The sequence below is a fragment of the Penicillium arizonense genome (assembly GCF_001773325.1).
Source record: "Penicillium arizonense strain CBS 141311 chromosome Unknown PENARI_contig052, whole genome shotgun sequence".
NCBI classification, from domain to species: domain Eukaryota; kingdom Fungi; phylum Ascomycota; class Eurotiomycetes; order Eurotiales; family Aspergillaceae; genus Penicillium; species Penicillium arizonense.
Window position 1 is genome coordinate 38267 of NW_019173329.1, and position 25887 is coordinate 64153.

The window sequence follows — 25887 nt, forward strand, 5'->3', positions numbered from 1 at the left end:
CTCTCCAGCCTGCTCGTTTTTTTACCGTTCGCCCTTTCCCATTCCCTCAATTTTCATCGATTCCTGGGGACAAGCGAAAAATCTCGGTCTCCGCTTTTGTGCTTCGCTATGATCGAAGCTGCTTCCTTGTGGGTATTCACGCCCTCCCTGCCCCTTTACATATCTTTTTTCATCTATCAAATCATTTCTGACCTCATTCTATAGTCGCCTATCTCGTTGTGCAAATTCTTGGGGGTGGTTATTCAACCGTGAGCCGGATGGATGTGCTTAAATAACAAGTGGTCATTCTTTTTTGGAATTTGAAATCTATTCTCTTTCCTCATGCTTATCAGTACCTAGCAATTCAACGAGTCGAATATCTTGTGAATACTGTCCAAATTATCCAGCCACGGGCCAAAATGCACTTTCCCTTGATATTTACAGTCCTTCATCTTTACAGTGGTATAGAAATAAATGGCATTTTTTCCGTTGCCTTATTCTATCCATATCAATCGACCTTTTCTTAATGCCTACTCTCGGTGTATTCGTCTATACCTTCATTGTAGGCCTGAGAACATTTTCCAGATAACATTTGCTATCAGAAAGCAAGTTGAATTTCGCGAACAGGACTTCACTCTCATCCGAGGCACGTCCGAGGCACTACGAGCAACGGCGATCTCCCTACGCGTAAATTAGATTATCATGTGACTAGGGTTTGAAAATCTCTCTGTTTCCTGGCATGGAAGGCAATAACGGTCGGCACTGTAACCCACGGAAACGCAGTGAGGAGTGTCTTAGCGTCTTGCCAGCTCATAACTTTGAGTCTTCTGCAACGTGCATGTTGCCGTTGAAACCCACACAGGATGCTTCCATAGGCTTGAAATGGCTGCTCCTATGAAAAGCAACCAGAGTAACGTCTCCCGCCCATCCAGGTCAGCGCTGAAAGCTTGCCGAGCTTCTGAAACCAGCATTTCTGCTAAAAGATTATTCTGGGCAACTCGATCATCCCACCCTGCAGGAATGTCACCAAGAAAGCAGCCAAGCCTAGGTGTACCTTGTTCTAAAGCCGCGAGATCCCGCGGATAGACCTAGTGGCCTAAGGTTGACCAGAGGGTAGCCGAGAAAGATAATATCCTGGTACAGCTCAACAGCGTCCATTTTCGGCGCATTGCCAAGTATCGCGCTATTGAGCAACGATGCCAGAAACAACACTTCGACGAACAGATCTCGATAGTTGGCTGGCAGTGCCCTGGCTGGGTATTGCCCGAGGGCTTGAGGTAGGATGGAGTCATCTGACTGCAGGCACATGCTGGGGAATCGTGATAGGGGTTTGTATCCATTTTCGGCCTCTTGAAGCGTAAACACCGTGGGTGAGCCTAATTGTAACGAGTGCTCAAGATCGATTCTCAAGGAAGATTAGTATAAACACGATTGGTGCGTTCGGCTGCGGGGGCGTAAGGCAGCATTTTAGCCCTAAGCCAGAAGGGCTTCCAGTCAGGTTTGATACCCCACAACGCAACTGAGATATCTGCCACAGGCCCTGCACGTGAGCAGAACCCTGTTTGAATCGGTTCTGGTGGTGCTCATACTGGGCCATGCTGATCACGGCCGCGATGGTGGAGTCAGTGATCGCACTTTTTAACGAGAGTTTCTGGTTCACCAGGCCGGCTGTACGCGATGCATGACGCAGTGCCTGTAACTTACTCTCCAATCTACCCACTATTTTATCCAGGCAGAAGAGAGCCGTCACCATCGAGCTATGGAAAGCTGTAATCGAGTCAACCGATGTCTTCCACGGAAAGATTTCCATTGGGGTGTAGAGGCTTCGTCAACAAGCATGTATTGTACACACGCTGGGACGCCAAGACCTCCATAGTGGAGACGTCATCGCATCGCGCATATGGAGGAGATAACTTGGAATTTCCCGTTACTCGTCAATATCCACATTCAGACCTAACTATGCGATACGATAGTGATATTTTGAGCGTGTGCGATCTCACCTTTCTTCACAAGCCCTTTGGGCTCACCCGGTAAGAGGTCAGGGCAAAACAACCCATCATCGGTCGGGCGCTCGATCTCATCATATCTTTCTTTTCTTTCGACTGACGTTCCACCCATTATCAATGGGACTCGAAATTCGGTCGTGGTGTCCGTCAACACCTCTTTCCTGGACATGCGTGAGATCTTCCTGCCCTTGTTTCTCCCCAAGGCTGCATGCCTGCGGATCCGCTTCCTCGTAGCATCATTGTGAACGTCATCATCGTTGATGCATTGGAATGGGATACTGAAAGTTGCGCCGTTGCCGGACGGTACAAGAAGGTGAATGGCCGCAGTGGCGCGATCGCTGATGCGTTCCTCTCGAATCGGCAATGACTAAGCAGTAGTGGTTGAACCCAAGGCACCTTCGGGAGCTCAGCCTCACGGGAACGGCATGCTGGCTGACCCAACCCTACAGTACAAGCCACAACTACAAACAGCGTAAGTTGGTGAGGCTGTCAAACAGTTTACAGTGATTGCCTTCAGAGACGGCATAATTACGGCATAATTACATCCCGATAGCTTTGATAACTACACTTTGGGGTATCACTACATAGTAGATAACGATACGCGAGCAGGCAGAAATATATAATATCCAACACTCGACTAGACGAAATTACTATAAGCGACTCCTGGGCGCTCAATTGGCGGAAACACAAAAAGTTCTAACATGCCGAACAAGTCTATAAATCTAGAACCGAACAATAACCACTCATATTCCATGCTTGAATCTCCTGCTCAGCTTTGCGCTTCTCCTCTGATTTGGAAGGCGGCTTGTCCCTGCCTTTCGACTTCCTTTTCCTCATGGAATCTTCCTTCGCCACCGTCATATCTCGTTTCTGCTGCGCCTCAACGATATCTTCGTAGCTCATCACTTTCGCGTGTCCTATAACTGCCGCGCCACTAGATTTTCGGCAGGTCTTTTCATTATTCTGCTCAAATAGGATTCGGTTCTCCTCCAGCAACAAGGCGCGCTCCGCAAAGACCTTTTCGGCCGCGTGGCTGAGTGTCCGCAGGCGATTCTTGCACACACTATCTAGATTCCACGTATCTTTCTCTACCTCGCTACGAAGCAAAGCGTACTGGTCAGAGGTATTTGGAGTGTGACAGATGTTAAAGGACACGGTCGGATGGACCACGGGGATCGTGGTCTGTACCTCGGTTCGTGGCGCTGGAAACTCTCGGAGGACGCGAGATGGATCGAATGGAAAGAGGCCGCTTTTCGACCAGGCGGATCGTATATTCCGGGGTGTAAATGCTTCATTTCGGGCGCGATCATAAAGATAAGTGAAGTGTGGCTTGCCGATGGTTTTCACACCAGCCCGGCATGCCTGCTCAACCTGTGCCCGATATGCCGTTTTCAGAGGACCGAAGACGCCCACATCACACGGCTGCAGTTTGTGAGACGTATGAGAGGGGAGACGACACAGGATTATACGGTTAGCAAAGCAAAATTTCATGACCTCCAGAGACTCATGAGTGCCAAAACCATCGCAGATTAAGAGTCGTGGCCGATCGCCTGCTCGATCTCGAGTCTGCGGATCGAACACATGTTCCACCTAGTACAGTCTGATGTCTTTGTTCGTATAGCCTGTTTTGGAGCAGGCAAAATGCCATCCGGGGGTGGCGTGAGTGGTCCACGAACTGCGGTTGGTGGCGGCCGGCCAGATAATGAGAGGATGGAGGCACCGGCCATCGGCGGAAATGCATTCAATTGCTGTAACTAGCGTCCGCTTCATTGTGGTCCCTCGATGCTTTCTCAAATCGTCTCTGTGGACAAGGACTTTGAGAGATTTGAGAACGCTGAGAAGAACTCCCGTCTCGTCCATATTATATACATTTTCCGGGAGAATGGCGGGATCGACTAGCTCTCGGCCAATGATGGCAAACCAATGTCGGACTTTGTCTTCGATCTGCCGGTCATCTCGCTTCCAATCGATCGCTCGTAACCGTCGCGCTTTCAACTGCGGGTGGCGTAGGTAAAACTCCTGGGGCCAATTCTTTCCCGGAGGTCGGATCTCAAGGCGGGGATCTGTGATCTGGAAAGTCGAGGATCGTTGGCGCGCGATGACCAGAGCGAGCGATCGTAGAAACCTGACTGGAAGCGGATAGCCATTGTCCGCTAACCGCAGCACATATTCTACCAGTGCTTGCTCCTCTTGCGCGGTAAGGTACTGCTGCTTGGCGGCTTTATCGGCAATAGAAGGCTTGTTATTGGCTCGACGCCACAAGGTAGATGCGGGGATCCCGGTCGATCTCGACCTGGTTGCGTACGAAGTAAGTCTTACCTATCTTACTTTGGAGACGAAGCGCTAGTCACTGACTAGTATATGGGCTCCTAAGAGTAGCACCAAACTCTGTCCTTCGCTACTCAAGCTGATGACCTTTTCCTTTATATGTCGGCGTTCTTTCTTTTTGAAGAGGTCTACTGGGTGGAGTTTAGGCTTGGAAGGTTTCATCAGTTAACCGGCGAGACGGTGGGTGAGCATCTATTCTTCCTTCCCCGTGTTGAAACGGCCATGGGGAATCTACGCCCGGTGCGTGGACAGACCCTGGACATCATATCCCTAGCTACTCTTGGAGCGACACCTTTCTGCTTCCGACTATCTTTGTGGCCGCGCACAGAACCTCTACCGTATTCTGGTCACTCTACCCTACCCCCGCTAGCGACACTACCCACGACGCTATCCCTGGATCCGTCGTTCTTTGTACATAATCTCCTGGAAAACTATAAATAAATGCGATGCAACTCGCTCGACAGTATTTGTGTTTCTATTGTTTGCCCGAACAACGTAAGATCGTCAGTAGTCACACGTAATGGCAATGTGCTTTGTACAACGTTCTCAAAATGAAACAAAACTCAGTCAAAAGATTGACGTTACGTTTGAGGGGTGTGTCGGGGTTCGAATACGAATATCGAGCTTAGAAACTACTCGATCGGGGTCGTAAGATCGTGACACCTTCGGACCCTCCGGGGCGCAGTGGGGAAGGGAATTTAAAATTGAGGAAAAGCTCCCACCTGCTCTAACTGCATGCAAACTAAAATATAGGAATAGGGTTACACCAAGCTTTGACTAAATACTTTAATGCAGACCGCTCTTCAAGACACTAGCTGATCCTACACAATATGCGTCCATACCCAACTTACCTATCAATAACTAGGAACACTTCGAGTCAGGCTCTCCTAATAGTAACTAATAGGAAGCCAGAAAACTTTAAATTTCTGTCCTTTTGTCCAATGGGAATGAAGATACAGCCCAGTGCCTCGCTCAGTTAAATTCTTGTCGGGTTTTGCGAGCGGACGTTAATGCGCAATACTGGTAAGTGGTCTTTTGATATACTCCAGAGTAAACAACCGCATTCTCGAGAAGTAGAGACATGTATGCTTGTTTCTCTTCCTCGTTCATGGCAGAGTGGCAATTAGGTGAAAGTATGCGACTGTACTCCGATCAATTCAGTTTCCCTGAGACGAACCAGCGCCAAGGGGGATGTGGCAGGGCACTCTGCGTGATAACCTCAGAGCCAAAGCTTTAGTCAACCAGGCTTAATTTCGGGCTCCCTGTTAAGCTGTGGAATGGGAATCCTTTCAAGCCGAAGCGCCGGCCAATTCGAGATTGAAAACGGACGTGGACGCACCGTCGCTGCCGTTAAACCGCTGGGTCAAATGAGACACGGGCGCAGTTTGTCCCAATGCAGAGAAAACTCCCGAGCACAAGCACTGACAGGGCGTGGGCCCATACCGGAAGTTTAATCAAATGTCGATAAGAGTGGGGCTCTGGTGGCTCCCCAGAGGACTCTTATCTCTCCGGGATGAATATTGTTTTCCTCATGCGATTTAGGTAGCCACCCCACCAATCATACAGTCGTACTTCTTGGGAAATTGTTCAAAATCATTGGTTTGCCACGACTCCTTTCTCCACCTAGGAGTAGTTCGGCTCCGTGCTTTCATCATATCAACCTAATTTGGCTAATAGAAAGTAAAGCTCGCATAGTCCGCGGATAACATCAATCAATCAACCGAGGCTTCCGTGCGCTGGACAAACGTCGACTGGTGTATGCGGTCCGTAAATGAGTCCAAGGTTGAAATGTCAATGTAGTGATAGTGTACAATAAGATATTGTTGATGCCAAGGTGAAAGTAGGGTGACCGAAAACAAAGGGGCCGAGGTGTGAACATCTCTTAGTAGGATGTGAAGGATATTAGGAATTGCACGGACCTTGGAACGAGAATGAGCTCACAGCCAATCAGGTTTAAAATGGCCGTGCCTCTTTTACTCACGGAGACGGGTGTCAAGGGGTAGGGTACCCTTTTTGGAATATTTTCAGAATTTAACTAGTTCATTAAATCGACGAGTTTAATCGGACTTTCACCACCATCATTTGTTCTTCGCGTTGACCCCTCTGCAGAACAAATAACGGGTCACGTCATTTTGCGCAGCGCAGAGGCAAGTCCAAGACGTTCCCTGCAGGCACTGTCTCCTAGAGTTATTTTCTGCCGCAGCCTACGCGTTCTAATAAGAAAGTGGCCGATTCAGAAACTGGGCACACAACTGTTTCCTTCTACGTATTATTCTCTCACCATTTGCCATAATCCTAGTCTCGGCCTCATGTATCTAGATTGCCTACTCAGGACTCTGTAAGTCCTGTCCGGATTCATGCCTGGCCGCCATTTATTCGGAGAGGTGCAGACTCCCCGTGACATGGTCCACCTGCACGGCCAGCCCCAAGGCAGTAGTGAGATCATGGCGTGAACTTCCTGATGGTGACTCGGCTGGGGAACTTCGGATGTGATTTTCGAACCAAGTTAGCGTAGATGGGCTTGGACCACACCAACAAGTCCCCGACTAATTCGTGGCGCCTAACCTGGTCGCCGCGCGGGACAGAGTTTCCCCTGGTTTTCGTTCATGGCTCTGCGACGCACCAAAAGAGGGGGATTAGGGACTAAACCAAGCAAACGCCAGTCAACACGCCTCCTTTATCTATACACCTTCGCATCGCGGAAGACCGCAACTTTCCGCCATGGTACGGCATGTCAGGGTTCAAATATCTGAAATCTCTGGCATATTGCCGATACTCCTGATCATCCGGCACTCCAGCTCTGTCCCTGGCAGTAATGCTTGTGCAAAGCTTGGCCCTCGCATCTTTCCCGTGGCTTACCGGGGGCGCTTTTAGCCCCAGCGCCAGAGTAACATCGCATCGACATCCCTTTTGAAAGACCTTCAGCGTTGTTTTCGAGGCAATAGCCAACCGTTGCCCAGTTGGCCCCGGCCCATCTGAGCATGGTCATATCCGCTAAACTTTTCCATTTCGGGCTGGCTTCTGTCGTATTATCAAACTGAGGGCTGCCTTATCACAGTTTAGGCCTGGCAGCTCCGTCGGACATCCGCGATATCTACAACATCGGTCCCCAGCGGTCGAAAATAAATGGCGGCGCTAACAGTGCCATGTGGCTAGCCCGATGTGCCTTGCCGAACGTGGGGAGCTAACCTTCTCGTCACGGCTTGAACAAGCCTTTTACAAGTATAGCAGGTTAGCATTCGCAGGTCTTTTTGTCCGATAACGACCATGCATATGGCGGGGTACGCATTGCCAGTGGAATCCCGAATCTTCATCCTCCTTTTTGCTCGTTGTTTTTGATAGACGGGCATGGCTGTGTCCACGAGATGACACCCCTACTCATAGGCCTACCGGGCTGGCCTATTGTGTATAGCTTTATTAAGATATTATGCGGATTATCTGGTTACCAGGTAGGGTTGCATGCTACGTTTTTCGATGCTAATAAATTAATATTTGCCGGATTTCGTCAACGCTGGCACTATCGTCGTGACCCATCCATAAGAGCCGGATTCCGTAAAACACAATCTGCGCCGAACCCTACGTGCCAGCCCACAATATAGTGCTGAAGCTAGTTCGTCCAAGCTCTCGGTCTCCGACGGCGTGACATTCCTCATCGCATAGGCCTGGATCTTCCGCCATCCATGAGCCTATGGTCTTCCTGTAATGATGTTTATCGACCTGATAGCCCCGTGCCGCCAGGCTCCCGGTAATGAATTGGACATGATGAATATGCTGGATACTCTTCCATCATGTTGTCCTATTTGGGTGTTAGTAAACTGGGAAGTAACCATGATATCTATATAAGACAGACGATTCTCTTGCTTTCCTCTTCTTCGCACCATCACTTCCCAAGATTCTCTGCCTCTAACCTAGACTCTACCTGTCTCGACTCTGATTTCCATTTGTTCTAGCAGATTGCAACTATGAAGTACTCTACTGGCGTCATCAGCACCTCACTCCTTGCGACTGCAGCCATTGCGGCTCCCTTAACTGCCCAGCGTCAGGCGCGTCATGAGGCTCGTCAGCTTGCTCGCGTTAACGGCCGAGAAAGCCACCCGCCTTATAAGCCAGGTACGAATGAGATTCTTCACCTGAACAAGACCTCGCATGAGCAATATAGCTCCAACTGGGCTGGTGCTGTGCTTATCGGCACTGGTTACACCGCTGTCACGGCGGAGTTCACTGTGCCTACCCCCAAGGCGCCTTCCGGGGGTTCCTCGAAGACTCAATACTGTGCCTCCGCTTGGGTTGGCATTGATGGAGATACCTGCGGCTCTGCTATTCTGCAGACTGGTGTCGATTTCTGCGTGCAGGGCGGCTCTGTCTCATATGACGCTTGGTATGAGTGGTATCCCGATTATGCCTACGATTTCAGCGGTATCAGCATTGCCGCTGGAAACGTGATCAAGGTGACCGTGGATGCTACTTCTACAACTGCTGGCACCGCTACTATTGAGAACGTTTCCACTGGCAAATCTGTGACCCACACATTCACCGGTGGCGTTGATGGTACTCTTTGCGAGTACAACGCCGAGTGGATTGTCGAGGACTTTGAATCCGGCAATTCTCTCGTTCCATTTGCCAACTTTGGAACTGTGACCTTCTCGGGCGCTGAGGCTACGGGTGGCGGCTCCACCGTTGGTCCATCTAGTGCCACCCTCATTGATATCGAGCAAAACAACCAAGTTCTCACTTCTAGCTCTGTCACATCCAACAGTGTGACCGTCAAATATGTCTAGGTGTTGAGGTCTATTAAGGCTTCCAAGTGCAGGAAGCCGCGAAAGAAAGATCTAGACCAAGAGCTACGATGTTGGTGGTAGTGCCGGGTATATTGACGAGTGAGAGACATTTAGGGTATTTGCAAGTCTTACATTTCTGATCTAAATATATTATACTCTATCGAGATAAGGTTCCTCCTTAATAGGCGGATATATAATTCCTGGTTGTAACATGCTATGAGCATTATACATATAGAGCGATCATTAATTATCAATCAACGCGATATCTAGTGTTAGCGATCGACGAAACCCTAGCTCGTGAGCCTTGGTAGCCGTAACGGTATATATGGTTATCCTAGAAACTAGGCTTAGTTTCCTAATGTAGGCTTTCTAGCATGATCTAGGCTTTCGGTCCTATCTCTGCCTAGGAAATCACAATCGTCAACCTGGATCTAGGGCTATTTTCTTCGTGTCTATACCGCTAGGTGGCAGAAATCCAGTAAAGGGAATATTGTTTAGCTGCGAGTACACTAGAAAGATATAACATTTAGCAGCGCGGGGCTAGGGATAGAAAGAGTTGACTCTAGCGAGACCAAAGGGTACTTGGCACAACAGGCCATCCGCAGGTACACTAACCGATTTCTTTAAGAGTGATCGGAGGAACCAGAACAATCACTGGAGCCGCAACGACCTATACGCAAAATTCGAGCGAATTCATCTGGGGCACATAGAGTGAATACTCTCCTCCTGTGACGGACATCTTTGGGGGCTCAACAACAGTGATTGGTGGGACAACTTTGTCTCCTGTCACCACCACAATCACGCCTCATCCCTATCCCACGACTGTTCCATCAACCACGGATCCTGCTTTGAACATGAAATCAACATCGTTGACATCAGGCAAAACTACCGAGCCCAGTGGAACCGGCACTCCAGGTCGCGGCACATCATGTGAGTTCACCCCATTTCTATTGTATTGCCTGTTGATGGCAGTTGGAAGTTCAAGTCAAATAATTTAGTAATGCACTTCACTGACTTTGCGAAGGTGAGCCTTTCTGTGATTCAAACTGCCCAGCATGCCCCCCTGGGTTCGGTATCGATACCAGCAGTGGCGATGGCGGTAGCGGCGGAGGTAGCAATGGAGACGGTAGCAGCTCTGCTAGCGATTCGACTACGTCAACTTCCACCTCGACTTCAACCGAGTCGAGCACGAAGACAGCCGCTGGTGGTGCTGATTTCACTGAATGTAGCTTCCCCACTACAACAGAAGGTAGTAGTGTCCTTGATGCCTTGAGCTCCTCTCTAAGTTCCATCTGGTACTCCGAAATTGCTACTATAGCGACATCGACGTCGACTACCGAGTCAAGCACAACAACCTCGGGACCTACCAGCACTACAAGCAAGAGCTCCACTACCACAGCTCCACCCGCAACTACGCTGGGCGTTGAAGTGTATGTAGTTCTGGACGACCCATTTGGCGGCTTTGATAACTACTGGGGCGCCATCGATTACACATTGCCTAACCCAGGAAAGTAGGATTGCGACACCATGGAGGCTAACACCAAGACCATGCCCGGGAACGATGGTCTGTATTCTTACCCTGCAACGTGGACATTCACGGCTCCAATCCGCGGCTACACCTCCTGTGTTTATTCGAACCCAGTATCTATTTAAGACCAAGTAATAACTAAGGATGTTGGACAATGGCCTTACTGCTCGGCAGGCTTGAGCAACGACAGTATCCACATGGGTTTCCCAGGTATGCTGCTAGAGATACATCCCATCAACCATCCCCTGTCGACCGAACTCCTTCGAAAATTATCTTATTCAATTTCGCTGCTAACTCCAAGTACTTATACCTCACTTAATTGGCATCCGCCTCAGCGAGAGCATGCGCGATGGCGGCGATGTTTTCGATCTGGGTCATGGTAGTCAGCAAGTGGAACGTGCACAAAACAACGATCTAAAACCCAACCTTCGTCCAGTTAGAGCCAAAGACTCTGATTGCCGAAGGCCGTCTTCCTCAATAGTAGCAGCCCCTTGCATCGTACATGCCTTGGAAAGAAATTTTGACTAGAGACCTCTGCGAAACTCCCTCGTTAAATTGTCATACTCGATGATCAAATGGATACGGCTAAGAATTGCATCATCCAATCGGATACACCGATTCGAAGTTAAGAGCAGTATTCCTTGATAATACTCTAGCTTTCGCAGGAAAATGGTCACCAGTCCAATGTGGCTGTCGTGGAGCGCTGTTCGACTGTCATAGACGCATCCTCTTCATCCAAGGAAGGATGGAATTGAAGTGTTTTGCGATTTAAAAATGACTTCAAGAAGTGCCTGAAAATCTTCCCGTGGCATAACATATGAGACCAGTGCTCGACCTTAATCCTATAAGCGGGGCCAGAAAGGGTCGCAGGTCAGTGACGGGACTACCACGGCGCCGAAGATTGTGCAAATTTTGAGGAGCTATACTTCAAAGAGAAACGTATTAGTAAAACCCAAGAGGTGCTTTGGGCACGAATATATACATATGCATTAAAGTGGAAAAGCCCAAGGCAGCTCGGTCGGCACGGGCAGGTCCAGTCACGAAAGAGAACAGGTGACAGGAACGTAGGCAGGACCAAACAAACCACCAACAGCGAAGCTGCTGCAACAGAGACAAGATAGAATCGCACGGTCGGCTCACGCTCTGCCGACAGTAGATCCGGCTATCACGTCAAAAGTATCGTTGCCCCGCAGCCAGAGTCACAAAAACGAGAAGGAAATCTTTATGGAAAACGAGTGTATTTTGTCTTCGTGCACTTCCTTCCGCATGTGTGTGTATCTGTCCCTCTAGTGCATCGAAAGCACACGAAAATCATCGGCAGTTACCTACGGATCTGACTAGGTCAAAATTAAGGACTCTGGTGGTCAAATTTGGTGTAAAACTGCGTGCGTTCTCGGTTGCGACTATCGACCGCCATACCCGCACCATCACCATCTCGATCGAGGCCTACCCTCACACAACATGTCAATCCATGCCCACCAATACTTTCAGCATAGCAATCGATCATGCTGCATCTACTATATCCTCCCTGTGAACCACGCTCGCCTTCGTTTCCATCGCCACTAACTCTTCCACGCCGCTATACAGACTTGCCTGAACAGCTTCTTGAACATTCTTGTCAGTGCTTTCCCTAACAACCTTGAGAAGATTCGATGTCTGCCCCTCTCTGCTGAACAACAAATCCACTGCTTCCAGAGGCAATTGGTTTGTCTCTGGGAAAAAGAAGTATACAATCGGAATTGCAGCAAAGTTGAGCACTGCAAAGACGATGTATGACTTATACCCGATGTTCGTAATCAACACAGGCGTAATCTCCACAACCAAGAATGTGAAAGCCCACTGAGAGACAACACCAACAGCACCACCTCTCACACGAAGCTTCAGTGGAAGGATCTCAGATGGGTAAATCCACATATTTGCCTGCCACCCAACGGTGAAGAAGGTATAGAAGACATAAAGCACAGCAACTGCACCGTAACCCAGACTCTTGGTACCTATTCCAACAAACACCGCAGAAAGGGCCATGCACAATGACATACCAGCAGACCCAAACATGAAAAGTTGGCGGCGACCAAATCTATCAACAGCCCACCAAGCAATCAGACTTGAGAGGAAAAAATAGATTTGATTTCCACCAGAGACGAGAAGTGCATTTTGGCGACTTAATCCGATGGAATGTTGAAACACGTATGGGCCAAGGCTGGAAATGACATTGGAACCAGTCAACTGTTGCATAGCATTGACCCAAAAGGCGATGATGACTCTTGTTCGTCCAGAGACACCACTGTTTTTGAAGATGTCTGACCAGTTGCCATGTTTAGCGTCGATCTCAACCGCGTATTTGATTTGTCCAATCTCTTCAGCAACGTCTTCAACCCCTCTGAGAGCAGCAAGGCTTCTTGAGGCGTCGTGAAACCTGCCTTCTCTGACTAGGAATCGTGGTGACTCGGGGAGGAATGGTATGTAGCATCCAATGATGACGCAAAAACCAATCTGGAAGGCGCAGGGAAATCTCCATTGAACAGAACCGGAATAGGAAGCCATCCCGTAGTCCAACCAGTTGGCGATAATCAATCCAAGGATAAGATTAGACAGCTGCATAGCCGCCATCCGACCTCGAGACTTAGGGTTGGCACATTCTGCGAGCCAGACGGGAATAACGGTGGTCATCATTCCCAAACCGAATCCAGATACAACTCTACCGATCAGAAATTGCACCACACTAAAGGAGGTGGTTTGAATGATAGCCCCAATCGAGATGATTCCAGCTCCGCTCATGACATTTGGCTTTCGACCAAATTTGTCGCCAAAAAGAAAGATGTGAAGTGCACCAATCATGGCTCCGAGCTCATAAGAAGAGATGAGGAATCCCAGTAGAGATGCACCTGGATTGCCGAATTGGTTAAGGAATTCGCTTGATGTGGTGAGGCCTCCCATGAAGCCAAGGTCGTAACCGAAGAGGAGAAAGCCAAGACCGCAGCAAAGGGTAACAGCATACACTAGGGGTTGGCCTTTGAGGCCGATAAATGTAGGTGAAGACATTGTGGCTTCCTGGTGAGGTGGCAACCAAGCTGGTAATACGGTTGGTTCGGGAATGTTGCTTCTCTGGGGGTTGAAGAGTTATTTATCAACTAGTTGAAGAATCCCAAAACCGACCATTTCAGAGTCGCACGCTGCTAAACAATAACCGATAGTTTCTCTTCCCCATGGGGAAGATGTTCCAGGCTTCACAAGCTAAATTTGACTGAACAGCAGCGTGGTGACACCGCCTACTCCTGGCAAGGCACGGGTATAGCAGGCGAATGATGATTTATCACCTGATAATTGGCGTTCTGGGGTTGAGTGGAGTAATCCTTGAGCAGGTACAATTCGACACCTTCGCACCCCGCAATGTACCAACATCTAATTCGAACTTACTGAGCCCACACATTAAAATAAGGCTAGTCTACGCAGATCCGTCAATCGCTGACCTAATGATACTCGGTCCACTTCGGCAACTGAGAAATAACTTTGGCACTACTCGTGCCCTTCGGCGGCCTACGCCCAATTTCCCTGCTATAGCCGTTCATTGCTGGCACAACGGACAACCGGCAAATGACGTCTAGCCATGGCTATGTCATGATTTTTGCAGCTCGCACTGCGTGTACATTAAATAAATATCTTGTAACAGGCTGAGACTGGGCATTCCACGTATCTTCTCACAGTGTTCTTCACTATGACATATTTCGCCAATACCATAATTCAACAGCATGGAGATATTGCCTCGACACCATCGCAAGTATTCGGCAAAGGCAACTTAATTCTGAGAATTGGGTAAGAGCAAACTCCTGTGGATTATGATCTTGACTAACGTCACACCTGGATACATGTAGGAATGGTGGCGCAGGTAAGGCCGATGAATGTTGGTTACGACCATAATAGGACTAATATGGCGCAGGCGGAGTAGGTTTGGTCGAAGCCCTTGCAAAGGACTATCTATTGCTTCAGAAGAATCAGGGGAGGATTGAATGGATTTGCAATCATTCAAGGAACACCCAGTTGGCACTTCTAGGCGGATACGTTGACATTGCCCTCACATACGAACGCGAACAAGAGGAAATCGCTGTGTCAGAGGGCTGGGCTAAAAACGCGGGTTGCATATTCCACGATCACTTCTGTCTGGTCGGCCCTGAGCACGACCCGGCCAATGTCAAAGACACCATGTCCATTGAGGAGGCCTTCGACCGAATTGCGAAGACCGGTTCTATGTTTCACAGCAGAGACGATGGATCCGCCACTATGTGCAAAGAACACGATATCTGGCGCCGGTGTCATCGGACCCCATGGAATGACGCACCGGGGTCATCATCGTGGTACATCAAGGCTAAGCATAACCCGGCCGATGCTATAAGCTTCGCTTCTGCTGCTGGGGCCTACACCCTCAATGATCGATCAACATTATTGGATCAAGTGAGCCGTGGTAGGGTTCGAGGTTCGACTGTGTTTTTTGAACCAACAGACCCTTTCCATCCGCTCATGAATTCATGCTACGTGCTCTATGCACCCAATTCCTCAGCCTGTGGCAACGAACATGTTTCCATGTTTATCAACCATCTAAAGTCTGAGCGTAGCCAAAGTTTGATTGCCAGATATGGAGTGGATAAAGCAGAAGTTCCATTCTTTGCCCCAGTCAAGGATAAAATTGCGAAATCGTCTTTGGTTCACCGGAGGGTGAGAAATGGTCGATTGATGCTGAGCAACCAGCGACTACAGAAGCTTTAGTTCATTCTGGATACTATACAGAGGCTCCCCTTTCGCCTTGTATTACCTGTTATATATTTTTACAATTTTTCCCTTCAAGAGCGGGTATGAGGAAGGCAGGGCCCAAGGCGATGGAGGAGAAATACAACCTTCCTAGAAGAGGTACCTGATCTAGGAGTCTTCAATGGGTAAAATCTATGATCTACGCTGCTGTAGCCTACTTGAACCATTTCTTATCTACCGAAATGAAGAGGTTGGCGATTGAAGAGGTGGGATATTGTAAAGATAAAATCTACTTGCAGGGTAGAAGGCCTGTCAGTCGTCAAGTAAGGAAGAAAGCAACAAGCCAAATTGGGGGCAAGACTGTTTCTTGAGGAACCCTCAAGTACGTAGAACGGAACACTCCTATTTAAGCACAGGATCCTATCCCGCCTCGTATGGTCCTTCTAGGTTCCTTATCCGGATGGTCCCGAATCAAATTCTAGTATAGCTCTTCAAAATTGCACAATCTTCGGCGCCGTGGTAGTCCCGTGACCGACCTCCGACCCTCCTGACCCCGCTTATAGGATTAAGGTCAAGCACCGGTCTCATACGTTATGCAATGGGAATCCCACGATGGGAGCCCAGGAGCAACCCGGACCTAGTAGTTTCTTCCGCTGTGGAGTATTGTGAGAGTACACTGCGACAGTCCTCGACCACCTTAGTCAGCCCAGTCCTTAGCTAGCGCGCACAGACATATACAGTCCGTAGCTAGGGTATTCATAAATTACCATTAATACAGATTCTTACAGGAATGATAATTTATGGAGGGGCTAGAACAGAAAGGTGAGTGAAATTTTTCTCCAACTGTGAGAAGTGACGGCGTATTCATTCGAAAAAGGCCGTTCCTGCAATAGGAGGTAACTGATATTCGATAGGGGGTTTCCTTCTAACGTTTTATGGATATGTACGAACCCTTATCAACGTTTGGTACTGTGACATGTAGAGCAGGAGACGGCTGGTTAATCGGCATTTTACATTCGGACATATCACGGTAAGCGACGTTCAGGTACTCGATACTTACCTTCGTTAGGATCTGAAAGATATTTGATTATAAGCAAGCATCTCTGTCGATATGAGCTTTTGCCAACTCCTTCCTGCGTTTGAGCGTGTAATAGGATCGAGGCCTACGATTAATTCATCTGACGAAAACAACTTTATATCCCTTCGCGCACGAAGTGGGCGTGTTCATCCCAGGCAAGGACCAAATTTTCATCATGAGCAACCGCATTCATATCGACAAGAATTCCCAGAGAGTTCAAATTTCGAAAATTAGTCACGTAGCACAGCCCACGCATATTGTCAGATAGGGAGCATTTTCAGCAATTGACATATTTGATTCGTTCTATTGGTGCGCCCGTATGGCCCCATTTTCCTGATTTCCAACGAGAGTTCAAATCCACGTGATGAATAGCCGATTCAGTTTCAAATGCCGCTCGCCACGTTTGAATTTCAATTCTTTCAGCACACCTCAAAAATGATACAATCGTAACGGTGGATTTATATTTGACAATCCCCTACATTTGAAGGAGTCATGAAACGGATTTCACGGGCTTGCATTCGCTGCAGGAGACACAAAGCCAAATGTGTATTGTAAGACAGTCAGCCCGAATAGCCGAAGCTCTGTTTTTTTGAGTGTCTGTACGTATTATTCCGAACTAACCATGAAAACACCACAGAGCGAGTTCGGGTCACGTCCTTGGCCCGCCATGCCATAAATGTGTCCACGCCGGCGTTGAATGCGTCCTTGCAACTTCAAACCGCGGCGGATATCGGCGACGCAAAACACATGATTTGCTGGTTGACAGTGCGTCGACGGAATGGCAATACTCAACCCCAGAAGATCGGGAGGGGGCACAGGAATCGACGCCCGCTTCAATTTGTGCCACTCATCAGAACACTCATGAGCAGTTCGAAATTCGTGACTCAGCTCAATCTGCTGGTATTATTGATGATACCTTCGCCTCGACAGACTTACACAATACCTCAGATGCACTAAAATTCTTGAGTAAAATTGCTTGCAGTACCTCAACAAACATCCTCCCCTGTACTGAACCTTTGCATCTTGCTCAATATAGCGGAAATCAAGCCACGGTCCCCGAGACTGGCCTGCTTGAGTACCATCTCGTCAAAGCTGGTATCTTGACACCATCCCAGGTTCTCAATCTTGTTGAACGGTAACCAGAAACCACTACGTTCTGCAGTTCATATCGCTGACAAGCGTTTATCCACCAGCTTTGCCACCATATATCACCCATTCTACCCCATTGCGCCAGAGAAATCCTTGAATCGCGCATTTATTTCCGAAACAGCGCGAAGCGAGCCATATCTGCTAACTGCAATATGCGTGATTGGTGCCAAGGATATGGCCAATGGAGAGCATATTCTGGGGACTTGTGCTCAATACATGAGTTCCCTAGTAACAGAGATTGTAGCAGGCAAGAAATGTGGGGTGGACGCAATTGAAGCTTTGTTGTTGCTGGCAGAGTGGGAACCTCAATGCTCATTGCCCGGATCTGCCAACTTGGGTTATGGACAAGAAGACATGGCAGCGTGGATGCACATCGGTCTTGCTGTCCGGCTAGCGTATTCCAGGAGGCTAGATCGAACTCAGTTCTATGATGTTTCGAGGAATAGAGGCGCAAACGCCTCTCGGGAGCGCCTAGTGTGGGCAGGTAAGCAGGGCTTTAGTACCCTGGCACGTTGCAGTTATGGCTGATAAGTGTACAGCCTGTTACCTATCGGATCGTCAAATTTCTGTCAGAATAGGCCGACCGTTTGCGTGTCGTGGCCTGGAGCCTAGTATTGTTTATGGGCGTTATGGCTTTCCAACTGTGGGGTCCCAAGAGTTGGTAGAGGAGAATTTCTCCAGTGTCCTCCGTGCGAGGTTGGAATTAACACAGATCTTTACTAATGTACACGAAGTCCTCTACTGCAACATGGGCGCTGGAGCACAGATGATGCTCGTGGGAAGCTATGCCGCCTACTTGGATGACTTTCGAGGAGCAATTGCAGCATGGAACTGTGTCTGGGGTTCTTTGACATGTGAGCCGAATCTATCAATCCCTGCTTTGTGCGTACTAACTGGAACACTCCAGGTTCTCAAAACATAAAGATATTGCTCCAATTGTCATATGAGTATTTGAGATTATACGCCAACGCATTCGCCTTCCAAGCAGCTGCTCTTCGCACAATATCACCAAACTTTCCCGGCGTAGAAAATAGAGGCGCCCACACCGAAGACCTCGGATCTCTCCCCGAAGCCCGCTTCATGTATGAGTCTATAGATGCTGCGAAGGCACTATTGACTATTGTCAACAACTATATTCCGTCAGCTGAAAACTTGAACCAGTTTCCCATCCGTTTTCCTTTGTATGCTTGGCTAGACTTCACGGCCTCATTACGTTGCTGACCATGAGGCAGGTACTGCGTCAATGCTGCTGTCTTCTTATATAAGGTAGAGTGCTAAATCAAGATAATGATTGTTTTGCTAAGTATAACACTGTACAGATATGGAGTCTGAACGCTATCTCTCATCCCGAGCGTGGCAGTGTTCGACGGCTTATTGGCGATGCAATCAGTTCATTGCGCAAGGGGACAACAGGATCATCAGAACTCGGGGCAAGATACGCTAATCTGCTCGAAATCTTATGGAAGCGAGTGGATCGAATCTTTGCCACGGATGACGCAAATCCAACATTTGATAACCAAGCACGACCGCTTCCCCAGTTCCAAGTCCGTCCTCAGTATGTCCAAGACGGCTTTTCCTGGCTCGATTTGGAAGCCATCGGTGAATTTGTCTTGGGCGGTGCCGCTTCCAATGATATTGACTTGACTAATATGCAACGCACGATGGACACCTCGTTTTGTGAAGGGGCTGATTGGGGTGACGCTCAATTTTTTGCCAGCAATGAGTTTTCTCGAATCTTCTAATATGAATTTCTATTCTCTTGATATTTTTCGATAAGTTCATATCTGACGTTGATCTCTTTCGATTCAGTCACCAGAACCCAAGGTTTATAATCTGCCCAGTGAAAATCCAAACCACGGCTTTAGAACTTATTTCCCTGTGGCTCGAACTTCAGCTAATGGTGGGGCTACTGCTATCTCAAATATAGTAGTGGTGGAACCCATGACAGTAGCGTATTAGTGGCCTGAGGTATCACAAAATGCCTTAGGAAGCTTGTATGCAGTTTTTCCCTAGAGATAGCAGCATCCTACCATCCTCAATATGACTACAGTTTTTCCACCAAATTCTTCTTTTATGATACAGTTTCATTTCTAGTACCAATAGTCATCTACAGAGACTGCTCTCTACGTCTGTACCGGACATGGGAGTGGTTGGTTGCGCTGTCTCCGTTGATATCGACCCGTCTGCTATGTCAGACTGCCATCGTGCCATCCCCATTTCATTAACTAGTTAACTAACTTCACCAACAGATGAGTCATCGTAATAATGCCATAATGTCCCATGGAACTACACAGGATCTTTAGGGAGTTGTGGCGATCTGGCATGATCGTCCGGCCTCTCGAGGTCTGAATCGTCAAAGTCAAGACTATCAATGAATTCAAGAGCCATACTGTTGTAGAGAGATTCAGCTGCTTTACTCACCCGTATTGCTGCAGGGAGGGGCGAATTTAAGCTGCGCGTCGGCGCCGTAACTATGCCTACTGGGCGGTGTGATAGAGAATGAGGGGAAGGTGGGCCTACAGTTGTACGATCTCACCGCTTCTTGTGGGGGGTGTGAGTGTATTGAAAGATAGTAATACAATTTACTACGCTAAACTACTAAGGAGGAGGGGGCGGCGAATTAGCAATCTGGGTGTCGATTTATCAATACCCGAAGAAACTAGTCATGGATCCTTTGGGTGGATGGTCCGACGATGCAAGCGTCGGGAGGCCAACGATCGGCGTCGCCCCACAGAGCACCCCATGATGGCCAATGTGGAGCGCCTTCCGCTGGCCAAATGGGTCATCTTGGGAAGTCGCACATGGGACGTGGATGACCGGGGATCGTGTGGAACTCAATTACTGTGGGGTGAGTCTATGCAGTGGATGATTGGTTAACTGCTCGTATAAGCAGACCCACAAAGGGGTCATGCTCTGTGTGAAAAAACAGCGCCCTTGCGGCATTTTCCCTTTGTATGATCAAGTCTTTTTTTAAACATTCATTCCTATGCTATTTGCATCACCTGCTATTGTGTGGCACGACATTATAAGTGTGAGTCTCTAAATCAACTATTATATAAGTATATACTCTCAGCTAACGAGGTAGGTAAGTCTCTTGAGCCTTTTTTTTTTCCAGCTATTACTTCTCAAAGTCAATACTATGAAGCCAATAACTGCCGCCGCCGTCATTGCAATTTTGGCATCTCAGGCCCACGCCTTCAACCATGTGTGGTATTGGTGTGGCAAGTCTACTACTACGTGCAAGAATGAAGGAAAGCCGTGGAACGGAGTTTATCCGACCTACGACTGCGGACATAAATTGAAATGGGACAACTATCAACAAGCTTATGGAAAGTGGTATCAAAGTACGGATGAGTGGGACGACTGGGAAAAGAAAGGCGGATTCAGAGACTGCTGTCATGCGGCCGGAAAGGGCGCTTGCTACAGTTATCAAGAGTAGGTAACCTGCGTGTGAGGGACTGCACGGGACTGAATGCCTGGGAAGGGAGAGAGTAGACAGAGAGACTCCACTATCTGCTGTCATCAACGCGTGGTTTTCTGAACGCGGTTCTACGTAATATTTCCTCTATCATGCAGGAAAGCCCACAATCAACCATGGATGACGATTTTATCGCTGGACTACCCTCCCGAGAAGCACACTCTGCTCGACTTCAGCCCTTATTTCCTACCTCTCAACCCCCACGGCTACAGCTACCTCGTAGATTAGACCTTGAGAGCCCATACGCGATTTTCTCCCTCTTTATTAGCGAAGAGATATTCGTGTACATTAGCCAGCCTACCAACGAATACGCCCAGCGAAAACAAGCAGAAATCGAATCAACTACTAGTCGTGTGTAAAGATAAAATCTACTTGCAGGGTAGAAGACCTGTCAGTCAGGTAAGGAAGAAGGTAACAAGTCTGATTGTGGCAAGACTGTTTCTTGAGGAACCCTCAAGAACCAAAATGAGACACTCTATTTAACATGATCCTCTACATAGTCTAGAAACCCGGCAGACAGACATCGATAATCGAATCGCCCTGCAAACATGGAAGCGGAGAACCACCTTATCAAAAACCTACTTATGTCGCTCGGCTTTTCCGCTGCCTTGGTTAAGCGTTACCTGCAGTTTGCCGACCAAAGTACCGTTGCGGATCGTAAGGTGGCCATACCAGCGGCGACGGGGCGGCCAGTGGAGGCGTACTCAGCAACCTCCTGCCAATATCCTTGCTCAATGTCTTCGCAGGTGACGCCTAGCGTCCCTGCCAAGGAAAAAGACCAGATTGAACAGCCTTCGTTAAAAGACAACCTGCAGCCAGCGAGTACCGTCCTCACGCAGCTTACACAGGAATCCACAGAGGTGCAACAGAGGAGCACAACCTCATCTCCATTCAAGAAGAGCATGACAGAGCAGCTCGCTTCGGAGCCTCGGCCACATCATCAAAATGCTTTCAATACGACCCCCTGTGTCGCCGCCGAGGAGTTGCTTGATCAACATAATGCTCAGGGGATAGATATGGATGAACTCCGACGCAGAATATGCCCAGGAGTTAAGGAGACTGAGCTCGGTTGCTGCTGAGTACAGAACAACGTTTTATTCCAGATCTTGGATGAGATCAGCGACGAGAAATTACCATGAGCCGTTGACTAGTTGACACGGCCCATGTCGTACTGTAAATCCCCGTGTGGCTATTGTGATATCAGTCACGTTGCCAGCCGAACAGGTGACTGTATATTACTACCCCAACACCGTTGGTACCTACATGAAAGGCCCAAATTGATTCGAGGGCTTCAGTGAACAAACTGGGGCGATAGTGAAGAAATCAAGATGTTTAAGAAACCCAGGTCTGGAGTCCATTCCTGAGAGTACTGTACCTCTTATAAACTCTGGATAGAAGCTGGACTTTGTATGCATAACCGAGAAGCGCGCAATTCCAGGGATCTGGCCCCGGTAAATGGAAGAACGGGTTCAGGTTCGGACATATCTATTGCCTAGTCCCAAGATGAAAGCCGATTCGCACCAGCATCCTACGATAATATAGTCAGCATCCGGGATCCAACATCCAATGACTGGTGAGTTCTAATATACCTTTGCGAATGCTGTAAATTTGAGAAACCGTGTCTACTAGCTCAATGCCGTCCATTGTCCAGCTAGTCGGGAATTGGTCAATAATGTTGATATAGGAGGCTTTAATTCTGCTCTTCTCCTGACGAGATTGTCTAGCTATTTATACATACAAATTGGCCCTGGTCTACTCATTGACCATGCCGTGACAGGAGAGAGAACCGATCGTCTGGGGGTGAGTAGCGACAACTCGTAGTTTGCAGTACTGACCACGATATCAATGCCAGAAATGGCGCAGATCTCAACAAACGAGAGGTTTTATTTGTATAGGCATCGGGCTAGATAATTGAGCTGATCAAGATGAGGAGATGATATTGAACAGCACCAAAAGATTCGGGTTACAATGCAAATATTGGTTTCTAGAATCCGAGAAATATGAATTCTCCATCTCCATCTGCTAAGAAGATTTACGGTGATGTCTCAGCTTTGAAAGTCGCCTCCTTCGCTTCCAATTCATCCATGGTAGGCTTTCTTGCCCACACGCGGTGCCTGAACGTTATTAGCATCAAACAATTCAGCACAATTTGAAAGAAAACGAACGCAGGATTATAGGCATGAATATGTGGGTCCTTCAGCTCTATGCGCACTTTAGCTAGGAACACCTGCACCTCCTCCTTCGTCCACGGCTCCGGCTCCCCGAAGTGGGTGAGAAGCCACATCGCCCAACCTTCTAGAGCGGCGTTCCAGTGGGCATCTTGGAGGTGTCCGACCTCCTTCAGTAACTTATCCTTAGGCCAAGGTCCTAAGGGGATCTTGTACTTTTCCTCGTGCAGTTCCACGAATCCGGTCTTCTCAATTGCGCTGCGCATGGTTTCGTGGATGTTGAGCGACCGTCCAGCTCTCTCGGCGCACCTAATAAACATTGGTCCCCACTCCCATAGCTGGTGTTCTTTTTTCAGGGTACCGTCATCGCTAGAGACCCGCACGTCAAATTCCATCTGCTCGATCCAGCCACCGGGTTCGAGGGCGCTATACCGAGAGTAAACAGATATGAGCGTTTGATGACACGAGACCGAGTAATAAGGATGAAACTCACTCGTAAGCCTGTTTGTATAACTGGTCCCATCCCTCAGGAGGGAAGGCGCCATACAGGAGGCGTATATGGATAAAGTCAAACGAGTCTCTCCATGTCCACTCGCGGAGCACATCATCCACTTCGAACACGCAATTTGGGGGCATCCATGACACTGGCGGGGGAAAAATATCCACGCCGCGGACGGTAGCTAGCCAGCGTCAGCCCAAGAACAGAAGGAGTCGTCTCGGGAAATCTAGTACCTGACGGATAGCGGTCGGCAACATCACTAAGGCTCGTTAATGGTTTTCTCGAAACGTATTGCTCATCGGATTACATTGCCCAACTTCCTTGACCAGTTCCGATGTCCAGAATATGCTACATTGTGATGTTAACGGGACGTTCAAGTGAGTGTCGCCTCGGGAACTTCACCTTGGGCGAATCGCCGATAGGGGCGCGAAAAAGAGGATTCGGCTGGTTGAAATCTAGAACAAGAAACACCATATGGCTGAGTTCATCATAATCACAGACCTTCTATTAGTGAGACATAAAAAATATGAGGATGAGATGCGATTTACCCGATCTCAAACGCCTCGAATTGCTGCTCGTCAGAAGGTCCCCTGGATATGGTTACTCCATGTATATACAAATCAATGCTTCGTAACTAACCAGTAATCATCTTCTTTAGTGGCCTGGTATCTACTTCTTAGGTTAAAACCAGGAAACGACCTTAGGCTGGACTAGACTGACCTTCGGCCGTTTTCTAATCGTCCCCTCGCGATCGAGGACGCAATAGAGGTGGTCTCTCTGAAGACGTACTAGAGTGAGAATACGATAGAAGGTATGCTGTAGTTGCACTCACGACTGAAAGTCCTGCGGATCTGTGCCAAAACCAGTAGCTATAGAGTAGAAGTCTGGGTCCTAGTCGAGACATGAGAATGACCGCATCAGAACATCAAACACTACTTACCACTGCGATTTTCTCCATATCTTCAGTCGATGATTTCCCAAAGACTTGGGTGAAACTATTGACGTCGGAGCAATTTGAGAAAACGGCTGGGCAAAAAATGGAGGCGGGGGAAAGTGGGATGTTGGGGCGGAGCGTGACCAACTCACGCCTATACTAGTAACAAAGAAAAAAGAAAAAAGTACCAGGCGGGGAAGGCGGGGGCTACTAGCGATTGGCCAACTGTTGACCATTCCAACAGACCCAGAGCCCAACGCGATCTGCCATGGTTTGATAGAAGTCATTGCACTTCAGCGCGGCTTAAAGCCTTGCCGATCGGGCTGCGGGGTGTCCCGGAATCATGGGAAGAGGGGCTAGCAAAGCGCAAATCTGTGCACCTAGCCACTGAAAGATCCCCGAGGCCACTGAGGGATCAGACCGCCGCCCAGAGAACCCATCATACGCGCGAGTATTATTATTTTTCCCATCTCAAATGGCCCGGCTGTGGAGCTGCTCTCTCTACACGCTAGTCAGCACTAGAAAGTGGATCTCACGCACGCGGGAGAAGGCCACGAATAGCAACCGCTGCATTAATGTAACCAGCTCCATGTCCGTGAAGTCAAAAGTCGTCACGCGTTTCCCATATCCAATGGTGGCCGTAGTATATAGCAGGGCCCGCGGACTCCCCCAAAGGCCACTCTCCCAATTCTTCCCGGTTGTTTCTTCCGCTATGGCGGTAGCCGACTTATCAGGTCAGGCTGTGACGCTCTTCTGCTGCCTCTTGAGCCTCTATGTCTTCAGGATTATCACGACATATGCTAAGTTGATGCAGTTCCGGGGGCCCTCGGGGACCGGCATTTCGAACTGGCCTCATAGCATGGCGATGCTTCGAGGCAATTGCCACGAGTGGTACGCAGAAGTCAACAAGAAACATGGTGCGAGGGATTTTCCTAGACATCTCTTATGCTTTGCATCCGGGGAGCCGCATATATTATAGCTAACATCTTCGACTTGAGCCAGGTCCGATCGCCCGTGTCGCGCCTCAAGTGCTGGTCACGTCTTCTCCCGAAGTTTGGATGCACGTAAACAACAAGCCTGGCTACAAACGCTCCAATTGGTACTACAAAGCCGCACGAATCGAGTACCGGAGGGACAATGTCTTCAGTCAGACGGATAACACGAAACACGAGCAGCGGAGGAAGCAGATGGCTCCAGGGGTATGATAGCTGCCTCGTAC

The 25887-nt window shown here is 48.6% G+C and overlaps 11 protein-coding genes across 11 annotated transcripts; 7 read left to right on the top strand and 4 right to left on the bottom strand.

Moving 5' to 3' along the window:
* Positions 1-789: 789 nt before the first annotated feature.
* PENARI_c052G00645 (uncharacterized protein) lies at positions 790-1853 on the bottom strand (the record flags this gene model as incomplete). The annotated part of the gene is made up of 4 exons (XM_022637411.1): positions 790-871; positions 1034-1384; positions 1569-1647; positions 1832-1853. The coding sequence occupies 4 exons, from the start codon at positions 1851-1853 to the stop codon at positions 790-792; spliced, it is 534 nt and encodes a 177-aa protein (XP_022482714.1).
* Positions 1854-2699: 846 nt separating this feature from the next.
* On the bottom strand, positions 2700-7296 carry PENARI_c052G08478 (uncharacterized protein; the record flags this gene model as incomplete). Its single annotated transcript, XM_022637424.1, has 3 exons — positions 2700-3535; positions 3662-4234; positions 7173-7296. 3 exons carry the CDS (start codon positions 7294-7296, stop codon positions 2700-2702), a joined length of 1533 nt encoding a protein of 510 aa, XP_022482724.1.
* A 979-nt stretch (positions 7297-8275) lies between these two features.
* Positions 8276-9091, top strand: PENARI_c052G06219 (A4/G1 family peptidase; the record flags this gene model as incomplete). Its single annotated transcript, XM_022637420.1, has 1 exon — positions 8276-9091. One exon carries the CDS (start codon positions 8276-8278, stop codon positions 9089-9091), a length of 816 nt encoding a protein of 271 aa, XP_022482729.1.
* Positions 9092-9945: 854 nt separating this feature from the next.
* Positions 9946-10606, top strand: PENARI_c052G10903 (uncharacterized protein; the record flags this gene model as incomplete). Its single annotated transcript, XM_022637427.1, has 2 exons — positions 9946-10021; positions 10116-10606. The coding sequence occupies 2 exons, from the start codon at positions 9946-9948 to the stop codon at positions 10604-10606; spliced, it is 567 nt and encodes a 188-aa protein (XP_022482725.1).
* Positions 10607-12122: 1516 nt separating this feature from the next.
* On the bottom strand, positions 12123-13661 carry PENARI_c052G01628 (sugar porter family MFS transporter; the record flags this gene model as incomplete). The annotated part of the gene is made up of 1 exon (XM_022637413.1): positions 12123-13661. The coding sequence occupies one exon, from the start codon at positions 13659-13661 to the stop codon at positions 12123-12125; it is 1539 nt and encodes a 512-aa protein (XP_022482730.1).
* Positions 13662-14334: 673 nt separating this feature from the next.
* Positions 14335-15380, top strand: PENARI_c052G05503 (uncharacterized protein; the record flags this gene model as incomplete). Its single annotated transcript, XM_022637418.1, has 3 exons — positions 14335-14432; positions 14492-14505; positions 14557-15380. 3 exons carry the CDS (start codon positions 14335-14337, stop codon positions 15378-15380), a joined length of 936 nt encoding a protein of 311 aa, XP_022482733.1.
* A 594-nt stretch (positions 15381-15974) lies between these two features.
* PENARI_c052G11461 (fungal specific transcription factor domain-containing protein) lies at positions 15975-19331 on the top strand (the record flags this gene model as incomplete). The annotated part of the gene is made up of 7 exons (XM_022637428.1): positions 15975-16027; positions 17078-17575; positions 17634-18073; positions 18324-18443; positions 18497-18770; positions 18822-18855; positions 18909-19331. The coding sequence occupies 7 exons, from the start codon at positions 15975-15977 to the stop codon at positions 19329-19331; spliced, it is 1842 nt and encodes a 613-aa protein (XP_022482731.1).
* A 1003-nt stretch (positions 19332-20334) lies between these two features.
* On the top strand, positions 20335-21028 carry PENARI_c052G07489 (uncharacterized protein; the record flags this gene model as incomplete). The annotated part of the gene is made up of 3 exons (XM_022637422.1): positions 20335-20437; positions 20663-20674; positions 20721-21028. 3 exons carry the CDS (start codon positions 20335-20337, stop codon positions 21026-21028), a joined length of 423 nt encoding a protein of 140 aa, XP_022482721.1.
* A 587-nt stretch (positions 21029-21615) lies between these two features.
* PENARI_c052G01392 (uncharacterized protein) lies at positions 21616-22146 on the top strand (the record flags this gene model as incomplete). Its single annotated transcript, XM_022637412.1, has 1 exon — positions 21616-22146. The coding sequence occupies one exon, from the start codon at positions 21616-21618 to the stop codon at positions 22144-22146; it is 531 nt and encodes a 176-aa protein (XP_022482727.1).
* Positions 22147-23099: 953 nt separating this feature from the next.
* PENARI_c052G02743 (uncharacterized protein) lies at positions 23100-24692 on the bottom strand (the record flags this gene model as incomplete). The annotated part of the gene is made up of 9 exons (XM_022637414.1): positions 23100-23181; positions 23233-23661; positions 23729-23915; positions 23968-23993; positions 24283-24324; positions 24374-24403; positions 24455-24511; positions 24567-24625; positions 24675-24692. 9 exons carry the CDS (start codon positions 24690-24692, stop codon positions 23100-23102), a joined length of 930 nt encoding a protein of 309 aa, XP_022482716.1.
* Positions 24693-25380: 688 nt separating this feature from the next.
* PENARI_c052G06829 (uncharacterized protein) lies at positions 25381-25867 on the top strand (the record flags this gene model as incomplete). The annotated part of the gene is made up of 2 exons (XM_022637421.1): positions 25381-25585; positions 25671-25867. Coding segments are annotated over 2 exons (402 nt in total), but the record flags the coding sequence as incomplete, so codon positions are not given.
* Positions 25868-25887: the final 20 nt, after the last annotated feature.